At 42.2% G+C, this 12,375-nt stretch overlaps 1 protein-coding gene across 5 annotated transcripts in view; it reads right to left on the reverse strand.

Moving 5' to 3' along the window:
- TTBK2 (tau tubulin kinase 2) overlaps window positions 1–12,375 on the reverse strand; it is a 175,525-nt gene that overhangs the window by 7,804 nt on the left and 155,346 nt on the right. For all 5 annotated transcript variants that reach the window (XM_017516319.2, XM_037734169.1, XM_017516323.2 and 2 more), the window contains one exon: window positions 3,419–4,689. In XM_017516319.2, the coding sequence (XP_017371808.1) occupies window positions 3,419–4,689 (1,271 nt within the window). The remainder of the gene's footprint in view (window positions 1–3,418; window positions 4,690–12,375) is intronic.

Consider the following 12,375-nt stretch of genomic DNA (forward strand, 5'->3'; position numbering starts at 1 on the left):
AAAGTAAAAGCAAAATAAAATTGCTAGATTATTGAATAAAACCAAAAAAGAACCAAAAAAATTTGGAACTGAAAAGTACAACCACAAAAATAAAAAATTCACTAGAGGGATTCGAAAGCAGATTTGAGCAGGCAGAAGAAAAAATCAGCAAACTTGAAGACAGGACAATGGAAAGTATTGAGTCTGAGGTACATAAAAAAAAGGGGTAAAGAAAAGTAAACAAAGAGTAATGGGCCTGTGGGACCATCAAACACACCAGCATGCACATTGTGGGAGTTCCTGAAGGAGAAAAGAGAAAGAGGCAGAGAGAATATTAAAAATAAATAAATAAATAATGGTTTGCCGGGTGCAGTGACTCACGCCTGTAATTCCAGCACTTTAGGAGGCCTAGGCGGACAGATCATAAGGTCAGGAGAAAAGACGAAGAGAATCTTGAGATTTAAAAAAAAAAATCAGAACATTTCTCACCAGAAACACTGGAGGCTGAAAGTACGTTAGTACTTTAAAGTACTTCTTTTAAAATACTAAAAGAACTGTCAACTAAGAATCCTTTATCTGGCAAAACTGTCCTTCAGAAATGAGGGAGAAATTAAGACATTCTCAGATAAAAGCTAAGGGAGTTTGTTACCACCAGAACTCCCTTGCAAGAAATGCTAAAGGGAGTCCTGTAGGTTGAAAAGAAGGGACGCCAGACAGGAACCTGAAGGCATATGAAGAAAGATCTTAATAAAGGCAAATACATGGACAATTATGAAAGCTAATATTCTTGTAAGAAATCTGTAACTCCACTTTTTGTTTTCTGCATTATTTAAGAAACCAATACTTTCTTTTTCTAACACTGGTTTGTAACTTCACATTTTGTTTTTTATATTAAGAGATTAATGCATTTTTAAAATTATTGTTTTATGTGTTTGAACACACAATGTATAAAGGTGTAATTTTGTAACATCAACAGTTGAAAGGAGTGGAGCTATTGCATGATATTGAAGTTAAGCTGATATAAATCCAAATGAAAGTGTTATAACTTAAGAATATTAAATGTAACACCACTTAAAAGAAAATAGCTGCAGAATATATACAAAAGGAAATGAGAATTTAAATGGTTTGCTACAAAAAGTCAGCTAAATACAAAAGAAGATAATAATCCAGGAAATGAAGGGCAAGTAGCTGTAAGGCTTGTAGAAAACAAACAGTAAAAGTAACTTCCTCCTTGTCATTCGGCCTTAAAAAAGGAAATTCTGACACGTGCTACAACAGAGATGAACCTTGAAGATACTATGCTAAGTAAAATAAGCCAGTCACAAAAAGACAAATACTGTGTGATTGCACTTCATAGGAAGTATTTAGAGCAGTCAAAATCATAGAGACAAAAAGTAGATTAGTGGTTGCCATAGTCTGGAAGGAAGAAGGAAATGGGGATTTATTGTTTAATGCAGTAGTCTCCAACCTTTTTGGCACCTGGGACCAGTTTCGCGGAAGACAACTTTTCCATAGACGGGTGGGAAATGGTTTCGGATGAAACTGTTCCACCTCAAGATCACCAGGCATCAGAGTCCCATAAGGAGCATGTAACCCAGATCCCTTACATGCACAGTTCACAACAGGGTTCACACACCTATGAGAATCTAATGCCATGGCTGATCTGACAGCAGGCGGAGCTCAGGCAGTAATGCTCACTCACCGGCCACTCATCTCCTGCTGTGTGGCCTGGTTCCTAACAGGCCGCACACTGTGGCCTGCAAGTTGGGGACCCCTGGTTTAACAGGTATAGAGTTTCAGTTTTATAAGCTATAAGATATAAGAGTTTTGGAGAGAGATGGTGGCGACTGTTGCATAACAATGTGAATGTACCTCATACCACTGAACTGTACACTTAAAAATGACTAAGGGCCAGGCACAGTGGCTCACGCCTATAATGCCTGCACTTTGGGAGGCCGAGGTGGGTGGATCACGAAGTCAAGAGACTGAGACCATCCAGGTTAACATGGTGAAACCCCGTCTCTACTAAAAATACAAAAATTAGCTGGGCATGGTGGCATATGTGATATTGTGCTGGCCTAGAGCCAGAACCGGAGCAAAACTATTTTATAAAATGCAAAACTGTTTTTAGATAAGTTGAAATGGCTGCCCCATTCTCCTCACAATAACTGTCCTTGGCCTCTGTAAATAGAACTGCTAGTTTGTTCTTCAAAACTATGAAAAGCTGCTTACCTTTTCTTATCAGTAACTGCCAGAATTGCTAGCCTTTGCTTACCGGCAATTGCCAGACTAAGCAGCCCAAGCTAGTTCCATCCTGGCTCCTGTGACTTGTAATAAGTAACTAAGGTCTGTGATTTCCACCTTAACCAGATAATGTGTAAACAAATGTTTATCTTGACTTCTGTAAACCACTTAAGTAACAAACGGAATGACAAAAGTCCCCTGGCCCTTGGAATGTCCGGAGACCCCCACCCTCATCTCTGCCCAGGAGGCAATTTACAGAATCCACTAGCGCTCGGAATGTCTGAAGCCTTTTCATCCCCATCCCCACCCCTCACCCCCACTCCCAAGGTGGTTTTTCGGGTATAAAAAATCGTGGCACCCTCCTTTTGCCACCACAGGTTGGAGAGACGTGAGTCCTCTGTGGTCGCCGGCATAATAAATGACCCTGCAATCTGGCATACTTTTGTCTTGTGATAACTTTCTACACTCAGTCAAATACAACACATACACCTGCAGTCCCAGCTACTCGGGAGGCTGAGGCAGGAGAATTGCTTGAACCCAGGAGGCGGAGACTGCGGTAAGCCAAGATCGCGCCTTTGCACTCCAGCCTGGGTTACAAGAGCGAAATACCGTCTCAAAAAAAAAAAAAAATGATTAAGATATGGCTGCGCATGGTGGCTCAAGCCTGTAATCCCAGCACTTTGGGAAGCCGAGGCAGGTGGATCACTTGGGACCAGGAGTTTGAGACTAGCCTGGCCAACATCTCTACTAAAAACAAACCAACAAACAAATACAAAAATTAGCCTGGTGTGGTGGCAGATGCCTGTAATCCTAGCTACTCAGGTGGCTGAGGAACGAGAATCTCTTGAAGGCAGGAGGCAAAGGTTGCAGTGGACTGATATGGAGCCACTGCACTCCAGCCTGTACGAGAGTGAGACTCTGTCTCAAAATAAAAAAAACAAAAAAACAAAACGAAAAATGTTAAGATGCTAAATTTCATGTTATGTGTATTTTACCACAATAAATTGGAAGAAAAAAAAAGAATTAACCTGGATCAATCTTATTACTTCCACTGCACTAGGCTGTAAGGCCTGGGAAAGGAAGGAAAGAAAGATACCAAGAAGCAGGCAACACAGAAATGATACAATCGATGGTGTACATAAAGCAGATATAGAAATGGTGTTACACTTAACACAGGGAGAGCACACAGCATTACCTGGCTTCTACTCCAGGCCTCGTGGGTGGCTTTCCTGGTGGTGGCCGAGGAAAGAACTGAGATGAAGTTGAGCTATTGACTTGATCTGTGTTGACCCATGAAACTGGCCTTGGAATTTTGCTCTTTCTAGACTGGGAGATGATAGGTGACAGAAAGCTATCTTCAGCTGACCTACTCAGGTGAGAATCTACTGTCAGTCTTGAAAAGGGAGTGAGAACTTCCTCCTCACAAAAGGAAGCAGGAACAGTAGCTAGTTTCTCTTCTAGCAATTTATCAGAGGCACTTGAGAGGTCGCCAAGGAAGGACTTGAATTGTCTTTTTTCCACCAGAAGCTTGACTAGGTCTGGCTGATAAGCTTTCTTTTGGAGGAGCTTTTCTTTTGCAGAGACTGGAAAGGATGATTCCAAAGTTGAGTCTATCTCTTGTGCTAAAACAGGGATTCGGCTGTGTCTAGTTACAAAGGATGACCTAACCATATCCTTCCGGGTTGGGGCGCCATGTTCATTCTCTGAAACACAATGAAACAGTTCTCCATTTCTAGGGGCAATTTTCTCTCTCTTACCCTCTTGGTGCAAAAAAGTAGAGAGGTCTCCTTGATGACCTGGCAAGTCTTCACTCATGATGTCATCATCCTTAGATATCTTACTTTTTTGCATTTCTGCCACCTGGCCTATCTGACCTTCAACATGTGGGTCAATGTCTCTGGGAGAAATTTCTGAAGTTCCAACTGTCAGAAGCTTCATTACCTCCTTATTTTTGTCTTGATTTGGCACCACACTAAAATTCTGTGTTTTTGTCACATCAAGAGGTTCAGTAGTAGCTGAGTGATCCTTTTCCACCATTAACAAATCTGGGAGAGAGGAGAGCTCAACACAATGCTGCCCTCTACTTAACTTCTCATCTTCATTATCTGACTCTAAAAGGATGCTTTTCTCTTCATTTTCCCCAGGGAGATTTTCAAATTCTCCCACAACCAGTCTGTTATGATCAGGAAGTTCTTTTGGTCCCAGATCTTGAGATTGGTTACTTTCTCTAAAGTTGGGTAACATGTCATGACCAACGTGATCTATCTGAAGCCCCAAATCTGTTCTGCTTCCTCCACTAGGAGGTTCACCCTCTGTCACAACCAAGCCAGAGAAGTTTTCCCTTGGAGAGTAAAGTTCCACAGTGGGCTCCATGGGCTGAAGATCTTTCTTCTCTGGCTGCTGACCATAGTGAAAGCTTCCTGAAGTTGACTGCGTAGATGCCACAGAAGGTCTAGGAATTGTAATCTGGAGAAGGGGGAGAAAAATTAAAATGTAATTATGTAAAATATCAATAAAGATACTGAGGTTTAACACCTCAAATTCTAATTTATAGGAAGAACAGAGATGTTGAGATTTAACACCTCAAATTCTAATTTATAGGAAGAACACAGATGTTGACCAGGTCTGCCCAACTTACATGAAAAATGGAACAATTCTGAATAACAATGAATGACATTCAAGATACCCTACTCAGAAACTGTGCAGAACAGTCTCTCCCTGTAGGTTTATTCCTGCCCCTTCTTTGGTGTGCTTTAGGCCTTGGAAGACTAATTTCTAAGGACTGCACCATATGTGCTTCCTTGCTTTCTGATTTGTGTTTAGATCTGCTCAATGGATGGTACCAACAGAGAATCAGAGTGTTACAGGAAAGAGAAGGCTGGGTAATGATTCTCCTTGTTTCCCCACTGAGGACTGTGGTGTTGGTCATGGCTACAATCCACTATCCTAGCCACAGCTCCCTTCTTGTGGCCTCTCTCTCAGCTACCACTCTCGCCAGGTTCGGCTAACACCTACTTCTACTCCCCTTCCAGGAATCATGGAAGGAATGGCTCCCTCTGTTGCTGGTCCCATTGGCTCTCTTAACTCTGCTCATACATCTGTAAAAAATTCCTTACATTAAATTATCTCCAAGTCCCTTTGAGTATGCCATCTATTTCCTGCCAGAAGCCAGATATAGGATTATAGGAAAAAACTTACTGGCAAATAATTGTTCATTGAAAAACTCCAAATTTTCCTGCATTTTGTTTTCCATAAATTCTATTAAATACTAGATTATATCTCGTATAAGTAAAGACATACAAAAGTATTTACAAGTGTTTTATGATTTCCCAATTTTTCTTTTTCTTTTTTTGAGACAGGGTCACTCTGTGTCACCTAGGCTGGAGTATAGTGGTACGATCTTGGTTTACTGCACCCTCTGCTTTCCAACTTCAAGTAATCCTCCCACCTCAGCCTCCCAAGTAGCTGGGACTACAGACATGCACCACCACACCTGGCTAATTTTTGTGTTTTTTGGAGAGATGGGGTTTCACCATGTTGATCAGGCTAGTTTCAAACTTCTGAGCTCAAGTGATCCATCTGCCTCAGCCTCCCAAAGTGCTGGATTACAAGTGTAAGTCACCACACCTGGCCAATTGTGTGTGTGTGTGTGTGTGTGTGTGTGTGTGTGTGTGTGTGTGTGTGTGTGTGTGAGAGAGAGAGATGGAGTCTCGCTCTGTTGCCCAGGCTGGAGTGCAATGGTGTGATCTCAGCTCACTGCAACCTCTGCTTCCTGGGTTCAAGCGATTCTCCCTGCCTCAGCCTCCTGAGTACCTGGGATTACAGGTGACCGCCACCATGCCCAGCTAATTTTTGTATATTTAGTAGAGATGGGATTTCACCATGTTGGTCAGGCTGGTCTTGAAGTCCTGACCTCAGGTGATCCACCCGCCTCAGCTTCCCAAAGTGCTGGGATTACAGGCGTGAGCCACCATGCCCGGCCCACACTGGGCCAATTTTTAAAGATCAAGCCTATGAGAAGTAAAAATCTACTCCCTTTTTTTTTTTTTTTTTTTTTTTTTTGAGACGGAGTTTCACTCATATTACCCAGGCTGGAGTGCAATGATGCGATCTCGGCTCACCGCAACCTCCGCCTCCTGGGTTCAGGCAATTCTCCTGCCTCAGCCTCCTGAGTAGCTGGGATTACAGGCACGCGCCACCATGCCCGGCTAATTTTTTGTATTTTTAGTAGAGACGGGGTTTCACCATGTTGACCAGGATGGTCTCGATCTCTTGACCTCGTGATCCACCCGCCTCGGCCTCCCAAAGTGCTGGGATTACAGGCTTGAGCCACCGCGCCCGGCCTCTACTCCCCTTTCACTGAAGTAGTTTTAATTCTATATGACATACGATTCATTATCTAATAAGAATGTCCTTAAGATACCTAAAGTTTTTATATTTTCATATCACCTAAAGTGACATGTAAGTAGGCTGAAAATAACTATATAAACAGGTAAAGGAAAAAAGTCTTTTTGAGAAAACAAGTAAGTTCAAATCACTTAATGAGACCCATTAAGTTCCAGGAAAACTACAGAAATTGGTCTGAATACAATACAGAATGAATCTGGAGTAGTCATGGGAGATTTAGTTTAGATTCAATCTCTAGTCCAAAGACGCCAAGAAACTATGCGGTTCCAGGGTCAGCTAACATGTTTAGATCTATTTCACTCTGTGTCAGGAATACTATTAGTTGCACATGGATATGTAAAACTCATGGATATGTAAACCTTGTCCTAAGCCCAGCCCAGGAAAAAAACATCTAATTAATGTCCTGGAATAGCTCCAAAATGGAAGCAGGGTCCTGAGGATCTTTCAGGCTAATCCAAGACAGGCTATTTGGGCTTAGATCTAAACTTTTAGAATAAGCGCAAATCTAAAATGATCTTGGGAAAAAGCATTAGGTTCTCTTGGTGCTGTTTTCCTTCAGGAAGTTATCTCATACTTCTATTTTATTTTAATTATTCTAAAATATATTTAGGCAGATGGCAATTTTCTAGTGTATTTTTTAAGTGATGTTGAAATCTAAAATTTATAGTAATTCACTTTTCAAAATTTACTTCTTAGTAAATGGACACAAAATTGACCATGATAAGAAAAGCAAGTGTGAAATTATATTAAATGTCAAATAACAAGGGAGATGATAGCCTATAATCAAAATTGGGCTGGGTATGGTGGCTTCATGCCTATAATCCCAGCACTGTGGGAGGCCAAGGCAGGTAGGTCACCTGAGGTCAGGAGTTCGAGACCAGCCTGGCCAACATGGTGAAACCCCATCTCTACTAAAACTACAAAAAATTAGCCCAGTGTGGTGGTGGTCACTTGTAATCCCAGCTTACTGGGAGGCTGAGGTGGGAAAACTGCTTGAACCCGGGAGGCGGAGGTTGCAGTGAGCTGAGATTATGCCACTGCCCTTCAGCCTGGGTGACAGAGCCAGACTCTGTCTCCAAAACAAACAAACAAAACCCAAAAACCCAGTCACCTCATTATTATATGTAATTTTAAGTACATCAGCCAAAATGAACACAGCAGTACTATAAAAATAATACTCCGGACCAGGATTTCAAGACCAGCCTAGCCAACATGGTAAAACCGCATCTCTACTAAAAATACGAAAATTGGACCGGGCATGGTGGCTCATGCCTATAATCCCAGCACTTTGGGAGGCCCAGGTAGGTGGATCACGAAGTCAAGAAATCAAGACCATCCTGGCCAACATGGTGAAACCCTGTCTCTGTCAAAAACACAAAAATTAGCTGGATGTAGTGGTATGCACCTGTAGTCCCAGCAACTTGGGACGCGAAGGCAGAAGAATCACTTGAACCTAGGAGGTGGAGGCTGCAGTGAACCAAGATTGTGCCACTGCATTCCAGCCTGGTGACAGACCAATACCACTTCTCAAAACAAAACAAACAAACAAATCCAGGCCAGGCACAGTGGCTCAGGCCTATAATCCCAGCACTTTGGGAGGCTGAGGCAGGTGGATCACTTGAGGTCGGGAGTTCAAGACCAGCCTGACCGACATGGAAAAACCTTGTCTCTACTAAAAATGCAACATTAGGCAGGCATGGTGGCACATGCCTGTAATCCCTGCTACTGGGAGGCTGAGACAGGGGAATCGCTTGAACCCTGGAGGCAGAGGCTGCGGTAATCTTAGATCGCCTCATTGCACTCCAGCCTGGGAAACAAGAGCGAAACTCTGTCTCAAAAAAAACCTACCAAAAATTAGCTGAGCGTGTTGGTGGGAACCTGTAATCCCAGCTACTTGGGAGGCGGAGGTTGCAGTAAGCCGAGATCATGCCACTGCACTCCAGCTTGGGCAAGAGAGCAACACTCTTTCTCAAAAAAAAACCAAAAAACAAAAAAACTCCATCAGCCTTCTGAGACTGAAGCTAGGGTTAATTTCTATAGTTCTGAGATTAACTCATTTTAGATTCAAGATATAAATGTGTATGTATATGTGGCATAAAAAAAGAGAGTGACAATTTTATACATAGAAAATATGTATGAGCCAAGCATGGTGGCCTGTGTCTATAATTCCAGCTACTCAAGAGCCTGAGGCAGGAAGATTGCTTGAGCCCAGGAGTTTGAGATCAGCCTGGGCAACACAGCAAGACCCTGCCTCAAACAAACAAACAAACAAAAAACCAACAACAATAATAAACATATATGAATCACCAGACAGGAGAATTTTTCTTAAAAAGATTCTGAGCAATTACAATAAACTGCATAAACTACTCTCATATAATATTTCCATAGGACTTTAAATTTCATAAGATATTCCCCAAATCATTTTTTACAAACCTCATTTCATAGTTTCTTTATATTTTAATAGGGTACTATTATCATTTTATTATTATTATTATTATTATTATTATTATTATTATTTTAGAGACAGAGTCTTGCTGTCACCCTGGCTAGAGTGCAGTGGTGCAATCACAGCTCACTGCAGCCTGCAACTCCTGGGCTCAAGCAATCCAACCACCTCAGCCTCCCAGGTAGCTGAGACTACAGGAACACAGCACCATATCCAGCTAATTAAAAAATTTTTTTTTACAGATAGGGTCTCACTATGCTGCCCAGGCTGGTCTTGAATTCCTACGCTCAAGACATGCTCCTGACTAAGCCTTCCAAAGTGCTGGGATTACAGGTATGAGCCACTGTGCCTATTCAGAATACTATTACTAACACAAATTCACAAATGAAGAAAAACACAGCCAAGAAGTCACAGATAGGACTTCAGGATTTTGAAAGTTGTGCACAGCACAGTACAGCCTACTGACAAGCACTACACACTCAAATAAAGTCTGAGAAACTAAGTCTGCAATATCTGACAAAATAAAAGGAGAAAACCAAGGATCAACAGTTGAGTATGAAGAAGAGAAAGCTAATTCCAAGTGTAGCTGCAAATAGCTTCCTTAAACTATGAAGACATAAAAGCAGTTCTCATACTTGGAACACTGTACAAATGAATCAAATAAATAATCTGCCATTAAGCCATATGCATCTTTTATATCTTTAATTTCCATAATTTACAAACATTTCATTATAGCATTAATTCAATCATTTCCTTTCTTCTGTTCTATAATTGTATTATGTATATCTTTCTAAAGAATTAGAAAAGGATCTCAATATTTTCCATTTCTTTCATGGTTTTTTAGTTCTATTAATGCCTAGTACTAAGTTTGACTAAAATTAGTGTCAGAGTTAATAGTTCAGGTAAAGCAGCCTCACTATTTTTCAGTCACCCCATGTTTCAAACTAGCCACTAGTGAGAAACAATGAACTGCATACCAACTACCATTTGCATTTTAACTTACAAATTATTCTTTTACTTTTCTCTCATTCAAGGATTGTAATGTTTCCAAGATAAAACTATGTGAAACTCAACATTCATTCCAAATAGCCTAACTTCCAAATGGAAATAATGTTGTATATTAAATTTCTATGTCTCATTTTTATTTGTTGACAAAGGCAAATAATTTAGCAGATATATACATAGTAGAATAATTTATTGGTACCTTATACAGCCTCAGCTATTAAAAAGTTAAATTTAGCCATTCAAATTCCACCACAGATCTCTTTTGTTTAAAGTGGCTTTATATAATACTTTATAGAAATGTTGAAAATTATAAATAAAATTACGACAATTACTGAACCACGATTTTATCTATCAAATTTTAATTTCAATTAAGAAATAGTACACAGCAGTGATAAGAGGCCATATGAAAAGAAATTAGGAACAGGATGGCTGACTAGAAGCACCTGGTACTCTCCTCCCCACAAGAAAGGACCAAGGCAACAAACAAACAGCTAATATTTGACTGGAGGGTGAAAGGGATAGCCCTGGAATCCAGTGGGAGAGTGGAGAGGTGGTGATGTTCAGAAGCCCAGAAACAGCTGGGTGCAGTGGCTCATGCCTGTAATCCTAGCACTTCGGGAGGCTGAGGTGGGTGGATCACCTGAGGTCAAGAGTTCGAGATCAGCCGGGCCAAAATGGTGAAACCCTGTTTCCACTAAAAACAACAACAACAAAACCCCAAAATTAGCCAGGAGTGGTGGTGCACACCTGTAATCCCAGCTGCTTGGGAGGCTAAGGCAGGACAATTGCTTAAACCAGAAAGGTGGAGGTTGCAGTGAGCCGAGATAGCACCACTGCACTCCAGCCTGGGCGACAGAGCAAGACTCCATCTCAAAAAAAAAAAAAAAAAAAAAAAAAAAAAAAAAAAAAAAAAAAAAAAAAAAAAAAAAAAAAAAAAAAAAAAGCCCAGGAAGGCAGCATGGAGGCACCCAGCCTCTGCTCCCCCATTTCTTAAGCCCAGATTGGGCTGGAGTCAAGAGCGACTTTCTGTTGTGGGAAAAAGGTAAGCAGAAGACCCTCATCAGCCCTCACTGCCACTGCAAACACCTACAATCCCTACTACCAGAGAATCCCACAGTCCTTGTAGGCCCGGAGCCCAGTTTGGAAAACTGCCAAAAATTCACACAGCTGCTTTGCTCAAGATTAGGAAAACAAGGTGAGCATTACCGCCCACCCCTGTGAGCCAAGCTGCCACAGCTTAGTGCCACCCTTACACCAGAGGCACTTCTGGAGTGCACCTTTTTCTGGGGGCCAGAAGCCACTGCACCTCTCCAGCCATTGGGCTCCATCTTCATTCCACCAAGCTCACACAGGTGGCTGGTGGCTACAATGTCATGACCCTGACTGCTTGGAGCCTGGGCTCAGGATCGGCTGTGATTCGAGTCCTTCACAGTAGGAAAACTAACCCCTAACATTCACACTTCTAGGTAGAAAAACAGTCTGGTAATCCCACACAGGGCAGACCCACCCTCAGGTCAGTGTATCTGCCAGCACTCAGGGCCAGCTGGCTCAGGCCAGCTCCTGGCAGACATACCCCCAGGGCAGCTGAGCAGCTGCACACCTGTGCCTTGGACCTGAGAAACAGCCTGCGGAGACTGCCCCTGGTAGGTATGCCTCCCAGAGGAGCCAAGCAGCCATGAGCCCATGTCCCTGGCCAGAGTAACAGCACTGTGGCCCCAACCCCAGTGACCCAGACTCCAAACTGGCTGATCCACTTGTGTGCACATACATACGCTGACCTGAGAAGCAGCCTGTTGAGACCACACCCAGAAAATTCATGCCAACACTGCCAAAAACTCTCTCACCTTAGGCCATAGGGACACTTGCAAACATCACTAGCATGGGTTACAGCTGAAGAAATTGCATAAGACTACACTATTGCATCCCCTAACATCAAAGCCAAGGTACTCCACAACTGATACCCCAAGACCCAGGTCTTTTCCTATGAAACCTACTCCATAAAATTAGGAGAGTCAACTGTTCCACCAGATGGATAGAAATTAACATAGGGACACATCAAACATGAAAAAGCAAGGAAACAGGACACCTCCCAAGGAACAATAATTCTCCAGTAAGAGACCCCAATCATAAGGAAATATATAAAATCCTAGAAAAACAATTTTAAAGAAACTCAGTGAGATAATTCGGCCGGGCGCGGTGGCTCAAGCCTGTAATCCCAGCACTTTGGGAGGCCGAGGTGGGTGGATCACGAGGTCAAGAGATTGAGACCATCCTGGTCAACATGGTGAAACCCC

Source organism: Cebus imitator, unplaced genomic scaffold (genome assembly GCF_001604975.1).
Source record: "Cebus imitator isolate Cc_AM_T3 unplaced genomic scaffold, Cebus_imitator-1.0 Scaffold579, whole genome shotgun sequence".
Taxonomy (NCBI): Eukaryota; Metazoa; Chordata; class Mammalia; order Primates; family Cebidae; genus Cebus; species Cebus imitator.